This window comes from Mustela nivalis, assembly GCF_964662115.1.
Source record: "Mustela nivalis genome assembly, chromosome: 3".
NCBI classification, from domain to species: domain Eukaryota; kingdom Metazoa; phylum Chordata; class Mammalia; order Carnivora; family Mustelidae; genus Mustela; species Mustela nivalis.
Genome location: NC_139022.1, coordinates 138,444,483 through 138,468,292, shown reverse-complemented (window position 1 = coordinate 138,468,292; position 23,810 = coordinate 138,444,483). Strand labels below are relative to the sequence as shown.

At 41.3% G+C, this 23,810-nt stretch overlaps 1 protein-coding gene and 1 pseudogene across 7 annotated transcripts in view; one reads left to right on the top strand and one right to left on the bottom strand.

The window, feature by feature from the left end:
• The window catches only part of SLC36A3 (solute carrier family 36 member 3), a 50,666-nt gene that overhangs the window by 21,673 nt on the left and 5,183 nt on the right, over positions 1-23,810 (bottom strand). For 2 of the 6 annotated variants that reach the window (XM_082726189.1, XM_082726191.1), the window contains exons 3-10: positions 22,439-22,527; positions 19,714-19,809; positions 14,710-14,794; positions 13,459-13,677; positions 11,104-11,202; positions 10,556-10,722; positions 7,950-8,119; positions 4,419-4,864 (exon numbers count right to left, since the gene is read on the bottom strand). In XM_082726189.1, the coding sequence (XP_082582315.1) occupies positions 4,596-4,864; positions 7,950-8,119; positions 10,556-10,722; positions 11,104-11,202; positions 13,459-13,677; positions 14,710-14,794; positions 19,714-19,809; positions 22,439-22,527 (1,194 nt within the window). In that variant the 3' untranslated portion in view covers positions 4,419-4,595. Of the gene's footprint in view, positions 1-4,418; positions 4,865-6,144; positions 6,231-7,949; positions 8,120-10,555; positions 10,723-11,103; positions 11,203-13,458; positions 13,678-14,709; positions 14,795-19,713; positions 19,810-22,438; positions 22,528-23,561; positions 23,684-23,810 lie in introns of those variants that run through there. The other 4 variants (XM_082726194.1, XM_082726190.1, XM_082726193.1 and 1 more) reach the window with 4 other exon arrangements.
• LOC309862388 (rab9 effector protein with kelch motifs-like) lies at positions 17,911-19,373 on the top strand (annotated as a pseudogene). The gene is made up of 2 exons: positions 17,911-18,871; positions 19,076-19,373. The product of its transcript is annotated as a rab9 effector protein with kelch motifs-like (transcript).

Sequence of the window (23,810 nt, the reverse complement as noted above, 5' to 3'; positions counted from 1 at the left end):
TTTACAGGGCGCCTGGGTGGCTCAGTGGGTTAAGCCGCTGCCTTTGGCTCAGGTCACGATCTCAGGGTCCTGGGATCGAGTCCCGCATCGGGCTCTCTGCGCGGCGGGGAGCCTGTTTCCTCCTCTCTCTCTCTCTCTCTCTGCCTGCCTCTCTGCCTACTTGTGATCTCTCTCTGTCAAATAAATAAAATCTTAAAAAAAAAAAAAAGAAACTGCCCAACTGTTTAAAAAAAAATTTCCCTTTACATAAAGTTTCTTTAGTTGTAAAATCAATACATTACTGTTAAAAATACAATAACACAAGCAAGCAAAAAAAAAATAGCATAAAATTTCACTCCTAACTCAACCAACTTGGTGAAAATTCCTATAACATTTTATGCTCTGCATACCCTTTAAAATTGCTTGACTGTATGCAAATGACCTCTTTTTAAAAAAGAACCAACATGGAATCATGCTTCGCATTTTATTTTTAACAGTTGTATTGAGGTATAGCTAATATTAAACTGCATATATCTAAAGCGTTTAACTGGTAAGTTTTGAGATACATACCCTGGGAAGCCGTCCTCACAATCGAAATTATGAATACATTACCTATAACGTCCGAAAGTTTCCTCATGCCCCTTTGTAATACTTCCCACTCACTCCATCCACCCCCTTCCCCTTTCAGAAACCAGATTTGTTTTCTGTCCCGCCAAAACAGGTTGCATTTTCTACTATGATAAAGCGATCGTGAATATTTATGTACCAGTCTTTTTACTGGTATATGCTTCCTTTTCTTTTATGGGAGTTCCAATTCCTCCACATCTTTGCCAACACTAGTAGGGTCCATCTTTTAAATTTTAGATATATCGTGGTATCTCATTATGACTTTTATTTGAATTTCCCTAATTACTAATGATGTTGAACATATTCTCCTATGCTTATTTACCAGCCACATATCTTCTTTGGTAATGGGTCTGTTCAAAGCTTTGTCTATTTAAAAAAAAAAGCAAAGTTGTTTCCTTGTCACTGAACTTTAAGAGTCCTTCATGTACTCTGGGTATGAGTGTTTCCTTAGACATAACTTTGCAAAGTTTTTCTCAGACTGTGACTTTTCCTTCCATCCTTTCAACAGTGTCTTTGAAGAGCAAAAGTTTTAATTTTGACAAAGTCCACTTTAGTGATTTGTTCTTTAACGGACTGTGCTTTGGGTGTTGTATCTAAGAAATTTTCACTTAACTCAAGGTCACAAAATTTATCCCCTATGATTTCTTCTAAAAATCTTATAGTTTCAGGTTTTATATTTAGGCCAAATGTCCATAGGTCTATTTTGAGTTGATTAATATATATAATGTAAAATATGGATCTTTTTTTAGCATATTGATATCCAATTTTTGTAGCTCCATTCCTTTTTTTTTTTTTTTAAGATTATTTATTTATTTATTTATTTATTTATTTGAGAGAGAGGGAGAGATCACAAGAAGGCAGAAAGGCAGGCAGAGAGAGAGAAAGAGAGGGAGGGGAGCAGGCTCCCTGCTTAGCAGCAAGCCTGATGTAGGACTCCATCCCAGGACCCTGGGATTATGACCTGAGCCGAAGGCAGAGGCTTAACCCACTGAGCCACCTAGGCGCCCCTGTAGCTCCATTTCTTGAAAAGGCAATCCTTTCCCACTACTCTGCACCTTTGTCAAAAATCAGTTGCCCACATATGGGTAGAATTTATTCTGGACTCTATTTTGATCTATTCATGTACTCGTCTGTCTTGGCACCAACACCAGTTTTGGTTACCATAGCTTTGTTATGATTCTTGAAATCAGACAGTGTTAGCTCTTGATCTTTGTTCTTTTTCAAAAATATTTTGGCTATTCTAGGTCCTTTACATTTTCGTATGAATTTTAGAATCAGCTGGTCAACTTAAAAAAAAATAAAAATCCTGCCAAATTTGCTGAGAATTGATATCTTAACCACAGAGTCTTCTCGGTCATTAACAAGGTATGTCTCTTCACTTATTTAGGCATTAATTTCTTTTAGTAATATATTATTGTCTTTATAAAGATTATATTTTATAGTCTTTAACAGGTGCCTCATATTTTTCATCAGATTTATCCCCCATTATTGCATATTTTGATGCAATTTTAAGTGCGTGCTATTTCTGATTGTTCTCAGCTAGTACAGAGAAACACAATTGGATTTTGTAAACTGACCTTGTGTCCTGAAGCTTTGTAAACCAATTAGTAGTAGCTTTTTTGTAGATTCCAGTGGGTTTTCTACATTGGTATCATGCCATCTTCATTTTTAGTATATGTGCTGCTGAAGCGAGTATAGCATGCCATCTTCATAAAGATGGTTCTTTCTTCCTTGCTGATCTGGATGCCATTTATTTCTTTCTCTTGCCTAATTTCATTGTCTAGGTATCTGACACAATATCAAATAGACGCTGTGAGAGTAGACATCTCTGATTTGCTTCTGATCTTATTATTTTATTTTACTTTTTTTCAGTGTTCAAAGATTCACTGTTTATGCATCATACCCAATGCTCCATGAAATACATGCCCTCCTTAATACCCACCACCAGGCTCACCCAACTCCCCAATATGCCTCCCCTCAAAAACCCTCAGTATTTTTCTCAGCGTCCACAGTCTCTCATGATTCGTCTTCCCCTCCGATTTCCCCCAACTCACATCTCCCCTCCAACTCCCAAAGTCCTCCGTGTTATTCCTTATGCTCCACAAGTAAGTGAAACCATATGATGATTGACTCTCTCTGTTTGACTTATTTCACTCAGCATAATCTCCTCCAGTCCTGCCCAAGTTGATACAAAAGTTGAGTATTCATCCTTTCTGATGGAGGCATCATACTCCATTGTAGATATGGACCACATCTTCGTTATCCACTAGTGTGTTGAAGGGCTTCTGATCTTTCTTTCAGGGAAAGCATTCCTTTTTTTTTTCCATCAAGTACGACATTAGCTGTAGGTTTTAATAGATGCTTTTTACTGGTTGTGAAAATTCCCTTCTATTCCTAGTTGTTGGGAGTTTTATATTAGGAATGGATGTTAGATTTGCCAAATGCTTTTCTGTGTCTATTGAGATGATTATTTCCTTTTTTTAGTTTGTTAGTAATGGTGAATTACACTGATTTCAAATATTAAACCAATCCTGTATTGCTAGGATAAATCCCATTTTGCCATGACACATTACCCTTTTAATATATTGTTGGATTTGGTTTACTAAAATTTTCCTTACAATTTTTACATGTATGTCCATGAAATATTTTGATCCGTAGCTTTATTTTCTCATAATGTCTTTGTCTAGTTTTGGTTTACATAATGTTTTTAATAAACAAGCTTTTTCCCACTGATCAATTACAAACATATTTGCCTATCAATAGATGCATCTTTTCAATGTGTGGCAGCATCACACCATTTTATTTTGGATGAGTCATAACCTAATGTTGGATGTTTGCTTCCAACTTTTTAATATTATAAAAAACACAAGCTCTCCTTTTGCATAAATTTTTGCAAACCCAAAATATTCTTAGGATAAATTCTCAGGACTAGTGGGTCAGAGGGCCACATATTTAAAAACTTATGTATTATAAAATTGTCCCTCAGAAAAGCCATAACAATGTATACTCCCATCTGCAGAGTACAAGACTGTCTGTTTTTCAAAAACCCTTCCCAATACTAGGTCTAATTTTTGTTAAGTAGGTCAGTAGTCCTTGCACATGATGAAATCCTTCTCTCGCACAAATTGCACAGCCTCTTCAGCCTAAATAGTTCTAAGTGGCCTTGGGATATGATAGAAAAAAGAAAGAGAGAGAGAAAGAGGTAATGTCTTCTAGGTAGGGAAGTCACCACTACAACAGATTGCTAAGAATTATGTTTGTATTCCTTACCTTATTTCTGGTAGGCCCATATCTCCAGGGCAATAATATGGCTTGCTAGATGGCAAACACTTTGATTTTCACACAGGTGGTTTGAAAGATAAATTATTTTTTTCACTTTCAGAATGTTGTATCTAGATGAACCCTTAACAACCAATTCGTCCAGTCTATCATTTCATAGATGGGAAAACTGAGACAGAGAGAGGGAGGAACTTGCCCAAGATCCCTTGGGAAATTAGTGGCAGAGCCAAATGGTTGGATAAAATTACTGATAAGTTCTGTTTTTGTTCTGTCTGTGACTCTTCCACTTAGAAGAATATTCAAATAGAAAACCTTACTTCCCCAGCATATACTTCTCTAAACCTTATGCTTTAAGGGAAGCAAATTTAGGAAAAAATTGCTTTTGCATTTACATTCATGCTTGGTCTGTTTCCAGGGATATCATGGGCGAATGGCATCCCTCTTCCCAGTACATGAGGCTGATGGTACAAATGGTTGAATGTGGTTTTGGTTCATAGGTACAAAAGACCTCCAAAGAAATCCAAAACCAAAAAAGGCATAGTCTGAGAGGTAGGAGTACTGACTTGTTTCATGTACATTTCTCATGGAAAGATAAAGAAGCCGCTAATTAATATAGAGATGTTGGGGTTTGATGAATGTATATAACATCCACAATGAAAGTCAAGTTGGGGATGGGAGGAAAGGAGAGCCATTAGAATAAAAATAGATGATTATGCATAGACACCTGTGGAATTGGTTATGGACTGGCTGATGGGTTGGATCAACTCATAGAGGGCTTGGTATGTTCCAAATACACACCCCAAAAGGCCCAGGATGCCGATCATGACATCCTTTGCAATGGTGGCACAGCTCATGTCTTCAGCATAAAAGGTGATGAGCTCCAGGAGAGGTGGGATGATGAGGGCCAGGGCACTGCTGCTCACAGAGCCCACAAAAGAGATGACCAGGTCCAGGCGGGGGATGAGAATGGCCGAGACACCTGCAGAGAGAGAAGAAACTTAGAATCCCTGATTGTTCCTGCAAGAGGAAAATTCAGAAACCAAACATTTCTTTGGAGCCTTATAATCCCATGGATGCCAGATCATTTTGGAAATGTAGGCAAGGGATCCCTTGCAGATGAGAGCAGTAGGTCAGACACTGTGGTTTTGGATTCCCCCTGCTGTTTTAAAGACCAATATAGATGCTTTTCTTTTATGTTTTACCTAAAACATAAAAGAGGAAGGGCTCCTCTACCATGCATCTATTATCTCCTTCTCATTCAAGAGATGGGGGAATCTAGAGCTCCAAGGACATGGAATGTGGTCAAGGTCACAAATGCTTTGAGATGAGACTCCATTGAAATGTGTCTAAGCCCCTTCCACTTGTCTATGCTGCATCCCTTGCATATGAAAGAACTTGTACATCATAGATGCTCTTACTCAGACACTGAATCTACTGTGAATTTGTACTACTCTACAAAGCACAGCCACTATCTAGAAGCAAGAATGACTTAAAAATGGGAGATGGCTTGGTTGTCAGAATCTGAATGACTTGTTTTCCTACTCCTAGAATGATTCTGGTAACTAAAAAGAACATAATACATGAAGATAGCAATAAGTTGCTCCCTCCCCATCTCATCTAAAACACCATGGTCTTAAATCTCCATCTTTCCTGCAGATGATGAACAGACATCATGGATTTTCTAGGGGATTCCAATTTCAATAATGTATGAGTGAATAACTATACCACATATATGATTTCACTTTGCACAACTGTATGATTTTCCTATGAACAAATTAGGGAAAAACTGTCCACAAAAACACTCAAACTAGCCTGCTGGATTTAAAGAAAACCTCACCTCTTTCTGAAATTGCTGCAACACATCTACTCAGAGAATGAGAGAGACACATCAACTCTTGCAGTTGAGAATTCGTCACCCCTCTGATGGGATGGTCAGGTCCACAGCTTTCCCTTCTCAGATATTTAATGAATTGCTTACTGGAGGAGGCACAGAGAAAATCTATCTCTTCTCCAGGACACCTCACACTGACAGGGCAGAGAAAATATTTTAATGGAAAGCTATAATATAAGGCAGTCTGGATGAGTTCTCTAGAAAGATCCTATCTGGTGATACCAACCTACTGCTCATAGACCTTCTATGGCTCCCCACGTCCATCTCCTTAGCACAAGGTCTCTGACAACTTGGGCCTTGTCAGGTGCTCTGGCTTCATGTCTTATCACTCCCCGCTACTTTTAGTTCTTCTAAGAGGCTGTATGTAAGTACTTGCCTCAGTTCTGTGCACAGCCTCCTTCCTAATGTGGTTCATTCTTCACTTCTCCATCTATCTTCTACTTATCTCTTAGGTCTTTTAAAAAAAAACAAAACTTTATTTATTTGAGAGAGAGAAAGAAAGCCAGAGGGAACACAAGCAGGCAGAAGGGCAGGAGGAGAGAGAGAAACAGACTCACTGCTGACCAGAGAGCCCAATGTGGGGCTCCATCCCAGAACTCTGGGGTCATGACCTGAACTAAAGGCAGATGCTCAACCAACTGAGCAACCCAGGTGTCCCTATCTTTTAGGTCTTAACTGAAATATCACTCCCCTGGAGAGAACTCCCTGATCTGGCCTTGGCTAAAGTACAGGACCTTCTAATGTGCTCTCAGAGTATCCTCTTATCTTAACAATTGTATGGTACCTCATTACGTGCCATCTTAACATTCATCACAATGTGTTGTAATTATTTCCTTGCATATATTTCTTACGCAACATGTCTTCTTTATTATTCATTATTGTATCCCCAGTGCCTAGCACAATGCCAGGCATATAGTAGGTGCTCAACATATGACTGCTGAATGAATGAAAGATAATGGAATTGACTGCTGAATAAAGGAGGAGGAAGTGGTCATCTGGCATGTAACAGAAATGGGGCCTGTCATTAGACAGTCAGCTCTGTGTAGCACTGTCTTCCCTGATCTCAAGTGGCCTGAACCTGTGTACAGGTTTTCTCTTCAAGCTAGACCCTTCCTATTAGGAATGATCTCAAAACAATAGAGCTGCAGGTCCCTAGTGTCCTGTTACAGACCAGAAACTCTGTAGTACCTTAAACCAGCAGGTGTGTTGTTTCTGCTTCCAGAAATCCATTTATGTGGTGCATAGCATCTGGTAGCATATTCTTCTGCTGGAAGGCTCCAACAATTACACAGTTTCTCCTGACCTTGAACTAAAACTTCATTTCTTCAACTTTAATCTCCGACTCCTGGATTCTTTAGGGCTAAATTTTCTCTCTCTTGCATATATACCATAGGTGTTTGAGGACAGATAGAAAAGTTTCCCAAGCCTTCACTTCCCCAGGCAAAACGTCCCTAGTTCTTTCCCTCTTTCCTCATGGGGCACCTTTTCTGATGTTCTTTCCCTGGACAAACTTCAGAGAAAAAATTCTCCAGCCCTGTTCACATCTACAACAGTGACTAATGTAGAACGAATGAGTGAATCAATGAATGAAGGAAGCATTAAGGAAGGAATATGGGAGGAGGAGAGGAGAAAAGGTTGCACCCCAAAAAATGATCGCCAAGACTTTGACAAATCATCCCTTGTTTTCTCCTACAGTTGAAGGCTACTTTATGATAGGGACTTGATCTTAATTTATAATAGAGGGCAATATGGCGCACGATGGAAAGCAGACTTAAGTGCTATATAACCGATGCTCAGTTCCCAGCTCTGTCACTTAGCAGCTCTATGATTTGAGTGTGTTACCTAAACTCTCTGGGCCACTGTTCCTCCAGTTGGTAATATTATGATGCTAGGCTGTCATGAGTTTAAGGCAATGTCAGTATGGCACCTGGCATCTGGGAGGCACATAAGAGTATGATTGAGTGAATGGTACTTCTTTCTCCCATAAACCTGCCAAAGGATACATTCCATGTGTAAGCCCATTTTTCAGATGGAAAGTTGAGGTTCAGGAAGGTGAAGTTATCTTGACCAAGGTCCAAAGAAGGTAAGTGGCAGAGCCAGTGATAGTGGGGTAGATGCCAGTGTGACTAGCAGCCATAGCTTTGGAGAAAGAATGCCCTTTTATCCTACTCACAGGTCAGACAGACCAAGGCTGTGCGGACAGACAGGTCTATTAACAGTGTCCAGCTCTCTGACACCTGGGAGATGACGAAGGGGATGATGATTTCGGCTGGGACATGGAACTGGAGGGCGTAGGTGAAGAAGATGCCGATGGAGTACATCAGCTTGACCGACTGGTACAGCCTGCAGACAGACGGATAGGAAGTAAAATTTGATGTGGCTCCTGGGCAGGGTCACTCAGGACTCACTCATTGCTCTGGTGTACTGGTACACCTATCACTGAGTACCTATCACTGAGTTACAGAACTGGCTCAGGCTTGACCTGCCATCAGAGCCACCCAGGAAGCTCATTAAAAGTGACATTCCTGGATATTCTGACTCATTAGACCTGTACAGTCTCAGGCACCTGTGCCTTTTATTCTTTTACTTTCTTGAAAAGCTCTATTTATATAGAGTAAAATTCCTAGTTCAAAAGTCATAGAGTGAAAAGCTTCCCTCCCACCCTTGATTCCCATTCTTTCCATAGGCAACTCCTCTAAGAATTTTCCTGTAGCCGTTTCAAAAATAATCAGTGTATAAAAAACCTTATACTGAATTTAGGTACACCTACACACATACCATAGCATCCTCTGCACACAGCTGAGCTCCATTTCTTTTCATTAAATATTTCTTGGAGATTGTTTATCAGTACACATAGATTTGGCTCTTCTTTGTGATAGATGCTTAATATTCCAATTGCATAGATACACTATAATTTTTTTGACCAGTCCCAGTTAAAGGATATTTAGATTATTGCCAGTCTTTTGCTAGTAAACAATGCTGCAAAACATATCCTGCTACATAGTTATCTATGCACATTAGCATATACCCTGAGAGGTAAAAATGCTGGCTGAAAGTACATGTGATTTGAACTTAGGATAGCTACTGACATATTTCCCCTTCGTTATCCTAGCTTTTTGGAAAGCTTGCTTCCCGGCATCTTTGTCAAAACACAATGTGTGAATGTGTGTTGGTCTATGTCATTCTGTTTTTTTCAGGCATTTCTGTTATTATGAGGGAAACAAAATATTTTTTCAAATATATAAAATGCCATTTAAAAGATTTGGCTGTGAACTGTGGATTCATGCCCATTTTTTCCTTGGGTTGTTGGCCTTTTTCTTATTTGGAAGGGGTATTTGTCTACGGCTCCTCTGGGGAATCTGGTCGCCAGCCAGGTTCAGAGCCAATGTGAAGTTCTCATGGTAGCTGATGCCCACGTTTTCCAGCTGAGACCCTGCCACAAGGAATGTGCCCTGCCCAAGGTAGCCAAAGGCAGCCTGAATGGCCCAGAATGGGAGGAGCATATTAGAATGATATCTTACTTGCATAAAGTAAGCTAAGACTTCAAGGAAATGCCACATTATTACCCCACCCAGTCATTACCACAACACAATGAGGTGTGCGGTGCTGGTGGTATTTTTCACATTTTATAGCTGTGGCCTTGTGGGAGTTGAAGACCCTACCACTCTACTCGTCTCTGAACATAACAAGGACAGGAGCTAATACTTGATGAATACTTACTGTGTACCGGGCATTTTTCTTTTCCTTTGGCAGCTTCGTGGTGAAGGACATGATTCACTGCCCTCTCCGTAATGTTTTGATTTGACATTTGAGGGAGTGGCTGTCTCCTCATTCTGTGTCCTTGAGTGGGGATGGTACAAGAGCCAAGCCCCAGCCTCTCCATAATGGACATGTAGCATGAGCATAGAATTAAGCATTTGTGTGTATTCAGCCAGTGAAATTTTGGAGTTGTTTGTTACTAGAGAATAACCGAGCCAATACACATAGGCATTAGGGTTATCACCATTTTACTGATGATGGAAATGAGGTCTGTAAAATTAGGTAGCTTGTCCAAGGTCGCATAAGGACCAGGATGCAAATCCCCTTACTTAGTTTTAGAACCTGTGCCCTTCAACACTTGGTTCTACTGACTGCTGAGTTGCAAAGCACTCACTCTATACTGTCAGAATAATGATAATAGCTAACACTTGATGAATGCTGTGTGCCAGCCCCAAAAACGTTACCTGGATGAACAAGTGGGTGAGTAAATGAATGAATAGTCAAATGTAAGAACTCCAAACTAAATTCCAGCTGGGGCATAACAATGGCAGTCTAGGTCCATTTCTGGAACTGGGGGCCTGAGTAGTGGTCCATCTGTGAGACCCTCGATCATTATTCTGGAGTTACACTTTTTGTTGTTGCTGTTTGTATTTCCCAAACACTCCCAGATCATTCTGTTTTAGGGTCTTTGAACCATAGAATCAGACAGGTTCAGTGTCAAGTTTCAGCTTCTCACAAACGAGGTGAGCTGGGAGAGTTCTATACAGACTTTCCAAATAGCAACTTCCTCGTCTAGTAACTGGATTTGATGAAAATCATGCTAACTCATAGGGCTGTTATGAGAGCTTAACCAGATAATGCACAATACCTATATTATCAAACCCACATGTTATCCTCTCACCAATATTGGCAGTTAATGTATGGTGCTAGTGACAACCCAAAGGAATGTCACATTCTGTTGCTAAGACTCAGATCCCATGACTCTACTACCCTCATCAGCACAGGCAGGCAGGGACATACCAGCAATTGGGCAAGTTGAGGGTGATGCTGGCTTGGGTGTTGGACCCAAACTTCATGTAGCCCAGTGTCCCCAGGCAGATGTAGAGGATGATGATAAGGGACATCCCCAAGTACAGAACAAAAGAAAACTGTTGTGGATGCTTCATCTGATTTTTGAGAGGCAGAACCTAAAGGTTAAAGAAGATTGAGAAAGAAGAGGTAGTCAGAAGCGTGGCCCCTCGTGAAGGAGCAGGCTTCATCTGCGGGTACAGACATCCTTCTCTGGGTGGCCCAGGGTCAGGAATGGCTACACTCTTTTTTATTTTCTTCCATTCTCTATTGCCAGGAGTGCCCTACTCTGGCTGGACTAATGAGTACATTTGCACTCAGTCTTCAAGGCTTAGTGTGGTGCATGGAGGAGCTGGTGACCAGGATGGGTTCCTGATTTTCCCTTCCACCAGGAAAAGATCATATCCTGCACTTCTTGTTACTATTTTAAGACATCTGGAACAACTGGCTTCCCCGGAGAGCACCAAGGATCCTTTATGCAAACCCCACATCCATCTTACCATACCGACGCCTTCAAAGGTGAAGATGGCTGTACCAAAGAACAGTAAGAAGGTCTTCCAGCTTGCCATCAAGGGGAGGCTGCTGGGATCTGGAATCTCCTGAGAGGAAGGAGAAGAAGGGCATTTGTTTTGCCATGGTATTAGAGTCATCCTTGAACTTTGCCTGGTAGAAAATTAGGCCACACCTGCCCTCACGAGTGTCATGAACACCTGTGAGGTCGCTAGAGCTGAGTCACACCTCTTCTCTTTAAAAAGTTCTTGGGGGCACCTGGGTGGCTCAGTCAGTTAAGCATACAAAGTTTTAAAAAAATATTTTATTTATTTATTTGACAGAGAAAGCTTGAGCATGGGAAGTAGCAGAAGGAGAGGGAGAAGCAGGCTTCCCACCAAGCAGGGAGCCATCATGGTGCAGGGCTCCATCCCAGGACCCTGGGACCATGACCTGAACTGAAGGCAGGTACTCAGCTAGCTTAGCCACCCAGGTGCCTAAGCATCCAACTCTTGATTTCAGCTCAGGTCATGATCTCAGGGTCCTAAAATTGAGCCCCATGTTGAGGGGTCCACACTCAGTGGGGAGTCTGTTTGAGATTCTCTCCCTCACCCTCTGTTCCTCCCTGCACTCATGGTTTCTTTCCCTCTCTGTGTGTCTCAAATAAATAAATAAATCTTTTTTAAAAAGTTCTTTGTTTTTATTGTAGTAAATTATACATAGCACAAAATTTAAAATTTAAACACTTAAGTGTATAATTCAGTGGCACCGAGTCCATTCTCACTGATGTACACCACCACCCATCTCCAGAAATTTTTCATCCTCCCAAATTGAAACTTTGTATGCATGAAATAACAACTATTTATTACCCAGCTCCTGGTCATCTCTATTCTACATTGTTTCTATGAATTTAAGAATGCTAGGTACCTCATAAAGTGGAATCATATAATCCCTGTCCTTTTGTGGCTGGCTTATCTCACTGAGCATGATGCTTTTAAGGTTCACCCATGTTGCAGGGCAGATCAGAATTTCATTCCTTCTTCAGGAGTGCTTTTCATGTATTTACCACATCTTTACATGTAGGCAAAGTGGGACCCATGGAGAAGGGAGTTGCCCAAGGCTATTCTGCAAGATACTGGCATAGCTTGGATGAGAATTCAGTTCACTGTCTTCCCACTCTCCAGTGCCTCTTTCTCATCACTTCTACTATAGCAGCAACATGCATGCAGAGAGAATGATTATTTTAATAGACTCCTGTGGCAGAATAATGTCTCTTTCCCAAAGATGTCCTTGTCTTAGTCCCTGGAATCTTTGAATATATTATATTACTTAGCAAGGGAGAGTTAAATTTTCAGACTGAATTCAGGTTTCTAATCAGCTGACCTTAAAAGAAGGAGATTTATCTTGGGTCATCTGGGTGGGTCCAGTGTAATAACAACGGTCTTTAAAAGTGGAAAAGGGGATCAGAAAAGTGAACTAGAGAGATGGTGGTGTGGGACACACTTAGCTTTGCATTGCTGACTTTGGAGATGGAAAGCAGCCATAAGCCAAGGCATGTGGGTAGCCTCTAGAAGCTGGAGCAGGCAAGAAAACAGATTCTCCCCATAAGCTTCCAAAAAGAAACCCAGCCCTGCTGACACCTTGATTTTATCCCAGTGAGACCTCCAGAACTGTAAGATAAATTTGTGTTGTTTTAAAAGGCCAGATTTGTGATAATTTGTTACAGGAGCAGTAGGAAACTAATATAGCCCCCAAAGATTTTCAGAGTCAAAGAAATGAAGCTATAATGGTAGAATTTCAGGGCCTATGATAATAGCAAAGCATGGGCTTGGGAAGTAAACTGATAGAAATTAGTGAAAAAATTACTTTCTGTGTATCAGTTTCCTTGTCTCTAAGCTGAGTACTCACAAAATATAAAACATACAAAATAGTACCACTGAAAAGATTCAATGAGTTAATATATGTTTAGAACTTGACATCAAGTAAATAAAATTTCTTTATCATGCATGTATCCCTTGTCAACCTACCACTGTTACAACTTTTGTTGGTTCTTAGTTGAGTTTTATCTCCCCAAATGAATGTGACCTCCACGAGAGCAGATATGCCATCAGTTTCACCCACTGCCTTGCACCATGCCTGGATCACAGAAGGTATTCGATAACTAATTGTCAAATGACTCCCTGTTATCCAGCGTGATGACGACAATGATGATGTCAACTATCTCTTACAGCTTGTGGGGCCAAAGCGTTCACAGATGTCACTTTAGCTCAGAGCTGGTCACCTTCCTCACCTTCACCTTCCCATAATGATACTAACCTTCCCCAGGTGTCTCAGAACCCCTTCTGCCATCGATTTTAGGCACAGACCTGTATGATATACTCAAAGATCAGAGCCATGCTCCCCAGGGTGGTGATGTTGGCCAGCATCGAGAAGATGGACAGCAACCTGAGGTTCTGGATAAACACCAGCAGGACCAGGAAGGGCAGGATTGTCAGCATGTAGAAGCGAATGTTCAGGATGGGAGTCGGCACCAAGGTCTTCCTGGGTTGGCAGTTGCTGGAGGTCATGTGGACTTCTTCTACCATCTGATGTATTCATAAGGAGGGGCCGTGTAGTTAGAAGTGTCAGATTAAATACAAAAGGCCCATTTAAGTTTCTATTTCAGATAATTAACAAGTAACTTTTTAGTCAGTATGTTCTAAATATTCCATAAGACATATTCACAGTAAAAAAACAAAACCAAATCTGCTGTTTATTGAAATACCAATTTAACTGGGTGTTGCACGTATATATGTGTGTATATATACACACACACACTTGTATATACATATGCATATATGTATATGTGTGTGTGTGTGTGTGTGTATGTTGTGTGTATACACACACACACATATATATTTTTTCCCAAAATCTGGTAACTCCAACTGTGGTGCCCATGATGCCCATGACTGTGACAATAAGAAACTCTTAGAATCGTAAAATCTCCTTTTGTCATCTAACCGAACCTCTTCTTTCCTGTCAAGTGGTTTCCTTTCATATACTCAGAGAATGGAAGTTGATTACAGAAGGAAATCTTCTCTAACTTTAGCTAGTCCTAAAAACTAGAAAGCTCTGAACAAAATCCATCTGCTTGAATATTTCATCTGCAATATTTGCCATAGTTCTGGCTGTTTGAATGCACAAAACCAATTATGCTTCCTCTATCCATGAAGCCAAGAAAAAACGCTATGACTGATTCATAATGCCTCTTGGTAAAGCAATGAGGACCAGGACCGCAGCTTATTTGTCTCATATTTAATCAGTCATTTTCTATGTGACAACCCTTAGATACCTACAGTGAATTCCAGCAACACTTTTCAGGCTAAAAATTCTCAATGATTTCTGATTGGACCTTATAGCAAGCCTCTTTTCCATCCTGGCTACTCCTCAGATGTTGCTTTGACTTCTCAATAATCCTCTTAACAAGTGACAGGACTGAAAGGACCCCCATGTAGACTGATGAGAAATGACAAATGAAACCATTTCCCCCCTCTATCCGAACACTATACTTTTGCTAATGCAGCCGTAGCAGTGGGTTGTCTGCTTTTCTCCCACTCTGCCCAGAAGATCCTTTTCACCTGTTGCAAGTTGTCTGCCATAAACATAAAATAGACGCTGCAGAATCCCAGTTGGGTGGTGATTAATAAGAAGCTGACAGTGTACCTGAAGAGGAAAAGAAGAGACAGATAAAGGGAGAAAACAAATTACTTGTTAAAATGTATTTGTTTTTATTTTTTGAAGTGATTGTTTCTGTTGTTATTATTTTTAATACTCTGCTACATTTTTTTTACGTTAAAAATTTTCAAGCTGGGCTCCTGGGTGGCTCAGTGGGTTAAAGCATCTGCCTTCGGCTCGGGTCATGATCCCAGGGTCCTGGGGATAGAATCCCATATTGGGATCTCTGCTCCGCAGTGAGCCGGCTTCCTCCTCTCTCTCTGCCTACTTGTGATCTCTGTCTGTCAAATAAATAAATAAAATCTTAAAAAAAATTTTTTTTCAAGCCCACAGAAACAATTGAAAGACTGGTATAACTAACATCAATATGTCCTTGAACTAAATATACCAATTGTTAACTTTTGGCCCTAACTGCATTATATAAGTATGGATTTGTATATGAATGTACATATTCATCCCCCCACACAGGCATTCTTTTTTGGAACTACTGCAGATATCATAATACTTCAACTGTTAACTCCCTCAGCATATCCCTCTGGAGACTATGATTCAGAAAATCAACCTCAACGTCCTCAAATATATAGTCCATATTTTAAATAACTCAATTGTCTCCAAAATATCTCTTAAGCTATTATTTATTTTTTGGATTCAGGATCTAATTGAGGTTTCTATATTGCTTGTGGCTATATCTCTAGTCTTTATCCATGTAGACCAGCCCTGTGAACATCCACATTCTTTGATTTTCCATGACATTGGCTTTTGGGGGATGAATTCAGGACAATTGTCTTGTAGAATGTCCCACACTATAGACTTGGAAGATTGCTTCCTCATGATTACACTCAGGTAAGTATATTTGGCAAGCATACTGCATGTGATATTTGGTACTTTTTCCATCATATTGGGAGGCCCATGCTGTCCTGTGGCTCCTCTGTGATGATGACTGTCAGATGAGTCCATTGCAAATGCACATTTAATCTCGTTAAAATCTGCAAGTAAAGCTTTGAGATGGATGAATATCTTGTTCCTCTCCAACCAAGGGTTTTGACATTCATTGGTGATCCTTGTCTGAATCAATTATTTCATCAGTGACAGAGTGATGGTTTTCTCATTCTATCTGGCATTTTTTTCTGAATTTATCAGTTGGTATTTAAGAAAGATATATTCTTCCTCTTTTGGGGTATCACACAAAAAAACTCACAATTTTTAAGATTTAGTATATTATAGTCCATTCTTGTCATTATTCTTTTGTATTCTTCAATTGTCCCAAAATTGAAGATGCATTTATTGTTTAAAGGAACAAAAATATGATCAGTTCAGATGAAACTGGATGTGTTCAGGGTAGTATAGCCTTAGAGCAGTGGTTTTCAAAGTACTGCTTGCATCAGAATTACCTGAGGTTTATGCAAAAAAAAAAAAAAAAAAAAAAAACCAGATTCCTGACTCTTGTATCAGCCTTTGAAATCAGAAGCTCAGTATCATGTGAGACCAGAATAGAGATGCTTTCTCTCTTTATGATGGAAAGTTTTAAACATATACAAAAGGAATGACAATAATCCATTACTCCTCACCTGCCAATCCCAGCTTCAACAGTTATTAACTTTTTGCCAGTCCTCTTCTATCTCTCCCTTTACCCCTATGACACACATGCTTGTTTGTTGGAGTATTTGTAGCAGATTAGAGAATTTAAGGCAATTCATCTGTAAATAATTCCATACATAACTTTAATGGATAAGGACTTACTATATATAGATCACTAAAATGCCATTATCATCCCTCCAAAATTAGTAATAATTTCTTCATATCATTTAATAACAGTCCATATTCAGATTTCTCTAATTGTCTTAAAAATATCTATTTTACTGCTGGTTTCTAAACAAGTCTATACATTGCATTTTGTTATTACTACTACATCTCTTAAGTTTTTAGAACTGTTGCATTCCCCTTGCTCTGCTTTTTTTTTTCCCTCTTTGCAATTTTTAACCATTTAGGGGGGTTGAAGATACCAGATAATTTATCTTGTAGTATGTCCCACTTCCTAGATTTGGTTGATGACTTCTTCATAATGTCAGTTAATGCATTTCTCTATACCCCATGTTTCCTTTAAACTGGTATTAGATCTAGCAGCTTGACTAGATTGAGGTTCTTTATTCATTTCTGTGGCAAGAATATTTCTAGGGTGATACTCTGTACTCCCTACTGTATTCCATTATAAGACACATTGTGTCTGGTTATCCCATGTCTAGACATGAGATGCTATGATTAATACCTGGAGTTGGGTGGTGTCAGTGTTTTCCTCCTATGGCCCAATGACTTTTCACCTTATGGCCTGAGCACCCATTGATGATTATTGCCTACCTCATGCTCCCACATATCCTTTAGCACACTAAGAATTACAAATCATTGTTTAAAATATGTTCCTAACTCTTTCTCAGTTACTGGGCCTCTCGAGAAATGGTACAATGTAATGGGAGGGAACTAGAAGTTCAGGATTCTAGTTCTTGCTCTGCCACTAAATTCCTGTGTGATGTTGGGTAGCTTTATTGCCCTATCTGGGTTCTATATTTCGCCATTGAATAGGCATGGATATGGTGGTATCTAAGGACCCTTCCTACCCAAAAGTTCTGATTAGGGGTTATCTGAAACATAAACCTTGGGGAGAGAGGATGAGTGTTTGTGAGTCATTCATTCATTATTGCCCCATGACCTCACCTGTCTGATAATCAGAATGTCTCCTGATCAAGAGAGCAATGACCTACTGAGAGTTGCAAGAGAGGAGCTGCAGAAGGGATCTTGGCAGCCACAATACTGCTCACTACCTCCTGAAGGACTCTGCTGGGAAAGGCTGGAATTTTAGGTTTGGGTCGAATTTCAGTGTAACCATTATCTGTATCTGTTCATGGACCTGGTATTTTTTTCCTTATGAGCCTTGGTTGTCTCATATTTCCAGGACATTAAAGACCCTCCCTGCCTATCTATAAAGTCAAGGAGATAATCAGAGATGCTAAGACACAGAAAGTCATCTTGTGTAACAGGCACTTTTTATCAACAAGGGAGCAGCCTGAATGTTCACTATTAGGGGAAGACTTAAATGCAACTATGGCACATGTCTCCACTGAGGAACATTCTGAGCCTTAAAAAATAATCACGTAAGCCCAAGACCATCCTAAGCTGCCACAGGACACCATGAAGCTGCTGCCAGTCTTGGAGCCTGGAGACATGCCCAGGAAAGCAACATGGTAGACCTTGACTATACCTCGCACCACCCCCTGCCCCAAGACAGCTCCTGTGCTCGAGTTGGCCACAGCTGCTCATATTTACCCACAGTTGGTGATGCCAAGAGAGGGAAGATCTTCATTGTTGGGGGAGCAGATCCAAGCAAGAGCTTCTCTGCTGTGCACAGTACAGGTCCAGGAACATACCAGTGGGATTTAGCCACCCTGGAGGGCCTCCTGCCCCATTACAAGCCTGCCAGCTCCATTTCCTCTTGTGCACCTCATAGCATCTGGGTGTTTGGAGGTCAGGAAACTGAAATTGCCTACAAGTTCCGAATCGTGGAACTAGGACTTTGAGACCATGCCAGAGTTAAGCAGTCCCCCACCGACCCCAAGAACATTCCACACATCATGCAGCCATTGAAAACCAGTTGTATGCCTTTGCAGGTGGAAAGAGAGGTGCCCAGCCCATCTGGGTGTGAAGCTGCATGTGTTTGACACAGACACTCTAACCTGGTCACAGACAGACACTTGGAAAACCTCCACCCTCATGTGATGGTGGCAGCAAGAGACAAAGCTCTTCATCCATGAGGCTTGGTAGGGGACAAATTCTATGATAATGTCCATTGCACTGATTAAAGTGACATGAAGTGGCAGAGGTTGAGTCCCACTGGGGCACCTCCCATAGGCTGTGCTGTGCAATCAACTGAGATTGTGGGGAAACACCTGTATCTTTGTAGGGATGGCTCTCCCATGCAGCAACACTGGACACAATGTACCAGTATTATATAGAAAAGCAGCATTGGATGGACTTTGCTTAAATCTGAAAATTTTCGGGCACCTGGGTGGCTCAGTGGGTTAAGCCTCTGCCTTCGGCTCAGGTCATGATCTTGGGATCCTGGGATCTGGCCCCACATCGGGCTCTCTGCTGGGCAGGGAGCCCGCTTCCCCCACTCTCTGCCTGCCTCTCTACCTACTTGTGAATGCTCTCCCTGTCAAATAAATAAATAAAATCTTTTTTAAAAATCTGAAAATTTTCTACCACCTGGACGTTCAGATCATTCTATGTGTGTCATTCCATGGCCAGTGATGTGTACTTCTGAGAAAGAAGATTCAAATTTGTCACTCTGAACTGTGATACTGAGAAAGGGACTTCCACTGACAAAGGAGTGACCCAAGATGCTGACTCACATGAAGAAATTCAGCCTGACACATTCCTGTTTTGCGTTTGGTGGGATGAATACAGAAGGGGAAATCTATAGTGATTATATTGTGATTATAGTTGACTAATAAATCCAATATTTCTATTAAATGACAAAAAAAAAATAACCAGGTAGATCTTTATGTCCCAGCATGGAAAGAAATTAGAGATATATTATTAGATGAAAAAGCAAATTTCAAAAACAAAATTCTACTTAGTATACAAGAAAATGCTAAATGACACTTGTATTTCCACTCACACAAGTATATTCATGTACCTGTAGAGATAAAGTCTAGAAGAATATTTACTAACTAGGTATCAGTTGTTACTTATAGGAAGAAGAGGGGTTGGGAATGGAGCAATGTCTTGTTGGATGGCTTGTAACAACAATGTATTCATTTAACCCTCTAACTAGGAATAAGGGAAGACCAGGTGAGGATTATTATTGTTCTTACTAATCCCACCACTACTGCTACAACATTTATGAGTACTACCTTCCCCACACGGAGTGGGTCCTCAGCCAGGCGTTTGGGCAGGTTTCCAGGCTGTACATCATGGCCTCTCCATAGTTCACGAAAGTCTTTTGCAGTCTAGGGAAAGGGCAAGCAATGTACAACTTAAAGCATTTTTGTTAAGGGTATACTCTACTCCCAAAGTGAGTAATTATTATATATTTGTGTGTTAGCATGGAATATTCTGGAAATTTTCTAGCAATGGTATTAACAAGATACTTTATAAAATACATTTACAACTTTCAGGAGACTGCCTTTTTTTTTTTTCTTTTTTGTAGTTGTCTTCTTAAACAATAATATTTAAGTGAAAGAAGATTTTTAAGGAAACAGTAGCTTTGTCTTGACTTAAGTCTACAAACCAGGGAAGAGGGGTCATGAAAGGTGTGCAAACTTTTCAGGAAAAAGGAGGAAGTAGAAAAGGGGGTTTGGGTATGACCGAGCCAGTGATAGTCTTTTCGGGACTGTATTCCCTCCCTCCCACTGCTGAGGGTGTTGGAACATTTGAGATACTTGCCTCAGACTAGGTCCCATGCAAACATGGGTGCAGGCTTCTGCCAAGCACCCCTGTAGGATGTGACACCTAAGTTGCTATCTGTCTTGTCCCTCTGCCCTAGATGGCCCTTCCTAAGGGCAGGGAAAACCCCACTGAAGAACCGTCTGTGAGCAGGGGGAGCTGCAGCAGGGGGCCAAGGGATGGACCCCAACTGCTAACTGAGGGACGTAGCTAGGAATGGGAGGGAGACCCAGACTTGGGTCTTGGGTTGAAATCCCAACACATCCCCCTTCAGATGGCTGAGAGGCCTTGAACAAGTCTCTTTAGACTTCTGGACCACACCATCTGGGTTTGGGGGAGAAGTTGGTGACTGATGAATGTGGAGATGCTGCTGGAACTATGGCATATTCCTTCCATTTTTATTATTGTTCATTACGCTGGGCACTCCCATATAAATGAGGTCATCACATTGCATAGGAGTGGTATATTTATTAGTCTGAGGGTTACAAATTCAAAAACTGCGAGGCATGAGGTATCAATGATAGGGGGAAAGGGGCTGGTGTACCACAGAAGAGGGAAGAGTAGAGACTGTAGCAAGCCCCTGGTACACATCCTATTCTAAGAGGGATTGACTGGGACTCGGTTCCCCCTGAACAATGAGGAATGAGACCCCAGAGCTGTCAGCTTATCTAGCCGGCAAGGAGAAGGTGAAGTTTGTTGTTTTCCTAATGTGAAATCTCTGGGTTTTTAAACATAGACTAAAGCAAAACAAAACAAAAATTGTGAAGCTCTTAGACCATCAGTCTGTAAACTCTGTATTAGAAAAAAAAGAAAAAGAAAAAACAACTTATAAAAAAAAATCAGGGGGTACCTGGGTGGCTCAGGCAGTTAAGAATCGCCTTCAGCTCAGGTCATGATCTCGGGTTCCTGGGATGGAGCCCCGCATCAGGCTCCCTGCTCAGCGGGGAGTCTGCTTCTCCCTCTGCAGTCTCCCCACCCAAGTTTATGGTCTCACTCTCTCTCTCAAATAAATAAAATCTTCTTAAAAACCAGGAAAAGGCTTATCATAGCTTAGGCATCAGAAACCTACAAGGTGATATTATTGTCCCAGCAAGAGATGTGCAGAATTGTTGGAGTGGGTCCCACAGGCCTTTGAATACCAGCTCTGCCACTTCCTAGCTGTGTGACCCTGAGTAAGACGTTCAGTTCACCTAGGTCTCAGTTTCCTCTTGTGTAAGATGGGGACAATAATAGTGCCTGCTGTAAAAGTTTACTGTAAGGAGTAAATAAAAGAAGGCTTCTAAAGCTCTGACCATGTACCTCGCACATGTAATTGCGCCATCAATTTAATTGTTGAATGAATAAATGCTCTTACAGTGTTTTTGTGAGCTGGAAAGTGCCCTACAAGTTAGGTGTGACTGATGAGTACTCTGGACACACCTGTTTGGGTTTGATAATTTGGCTTTAGGAGGAGTTTCTGTTACTCTCTCTACTTTGACCTATGGGGAGTTTCTGCATATCAGCAAGGACCCCTCTGGATTTGTGTGGCTTGGGAGAAGATAAGGGTTGTACACAGAAAGCCAGCAGGCAGTTGGCTGTAAGGAATTACTAATCACACATGAATGCTGGTTTGTAAATATGCAACTCTCAGCCTTGTTCACCTTCGTTGCATTTGTCTTCTCTTTCAGGAATTTCTTTTGTGTTGGGAGTTTCAAATATGGAAACACTGAGTATTTGTATGTATGCTTTATCAATGACCAGAGCCATTGTGAATTATTCATTTCAACTACGGTTTCTGCTTTGACTGAATTGTCCCAGAACGGGTTTCCCTGGCCCAAACTGCCCTTCTGAGGTATGTGTCTTGGAGTTGGGGGGAGGGTGGGTGTGGGGAGTAAGGGAGAAAGAAGGACATCCCAAGTATCAGGCATACGCATGGGCATGCTTGCATCTTTTATCACCTTTGATCTTTCCAGGTACAGATATTTAGAGTCAGATGGTGTGGGAACTTGACAAAGTCATCCAGCAGGTTAGCAGAATGGGGCCGGGACAGAGAAGTTTCCCGTTGCGATTGTATCCCCGTCTCCAGCACTTCTATAGAATCTAGAGCAGTAGGTGCATGGCTGGAGAAGAGGCTCATTAAGTGGGTCAGTGGCCAAAGGAAACTCAACACAGACGGGGCCTGGCACTGGGGGGAGAGAGAAGCAGGATTCTCACCTCTGACCAAGGTGATGGGCACAGTTCAACAGGATGACCATGCAGTGCACGGTGAGGATCCCGATGGCCAGCAGGCTGATAGGACCCACCTAGGTGGGGAAAGAGGGGTGGGGACAGTGAGCCATACATTGATCATTCCCATAACTGGTCCTCTCCTAGTCTGGGTGCTAGGGTGTCCCTCTCATGATAAAGCTGCCTCTGGGATGGAGGTCCTTGCCTGAATGTCCTTGTGCCCCTAGGCAGTCTAGTCCGAATGCCCTTTTTAGCATCACTGCAAAGTAGCTGCCCAGTCTCTGCTAGGGCACTTCTCATAACTTGCTAACACCTCCACAGACAACCCCCGCCTTTTCTCATTTGCCTTGGGTTCTGTCTTCTAGATCCCTCGTTCCTTCTTCGCACCCTAGCCCTCACCTCCTACAAGATACTGGAGGACTGAGGTTTCTCTTAGGACTTGGCTTTCTTCTTCTAGTGTAGAGTTACCAATGTAGAGTGTAGACATTAGCAATGTTTTGGACCAGATGATACTATGTTGTGGAGGCCCTCTTGTGCATTGCAGGATGTTCGGCTTATTCCTTGGTCTCTATTCAAGCATTAGCGGCACTCCCTCTCCCCATGAGTTGTGACAGCTGAGAATGTCTCTAGACACTGTAAATGTCTTAGGAGGTGTGTGTGCAAAATTGTCCCCAGTTGAGTATCATTGCTCTAGTATGTCTAATTTGTCATTAACCCTATTACTTTTTAAAGACTATATATTTAAGGTGTACAACATGACAATTTGACATACATAAACATAGTGAAATATTTACTGCAGTCAAGCTAATAAAACTATCTTATTCTCACATAGTTTCCATTTTTGTGTGATGAGATTAAAAAGCCAGAACTCATTATTAATCCTAATCTCTCAGATATGATCAGAGGGGCATAGAGGAAAGAGAGACTCCCTGACTTCCTCTGTGCTAGTCACTCGTCATGCCTTTAGAGATGTGACCTGATGGAACATTATCACAAAGTAACAAATGAGAGATCGAGAGCACCACTAGATTTCACTAGAACACAGCCTCCAAATAAGAGATACTTCCTTTGATCCTGTTTACGTCTACATTTGCAGAGCCTAAGGACGCACATAGTAGGTGCTCAGTATGTACTTCTCAAATGAACCATGATCAGAAGTTCTGGTGGGAAATGGAGGGCAGAGAAAATATCGAATGGTCCTTAGGAAGCAAAAGTCAGAGGGTAAGAGAGCTATCTTCAAATACCACACAGGCAAAGAGAGTTTGGCTGGAGGCCATGTGGTAATAATACTCTTCAGAGGTTCTAGAACCCCGAGGATTCCAAAAGGGGAGAGTCTCATCTGTGGGTTGGAACTGCCTCA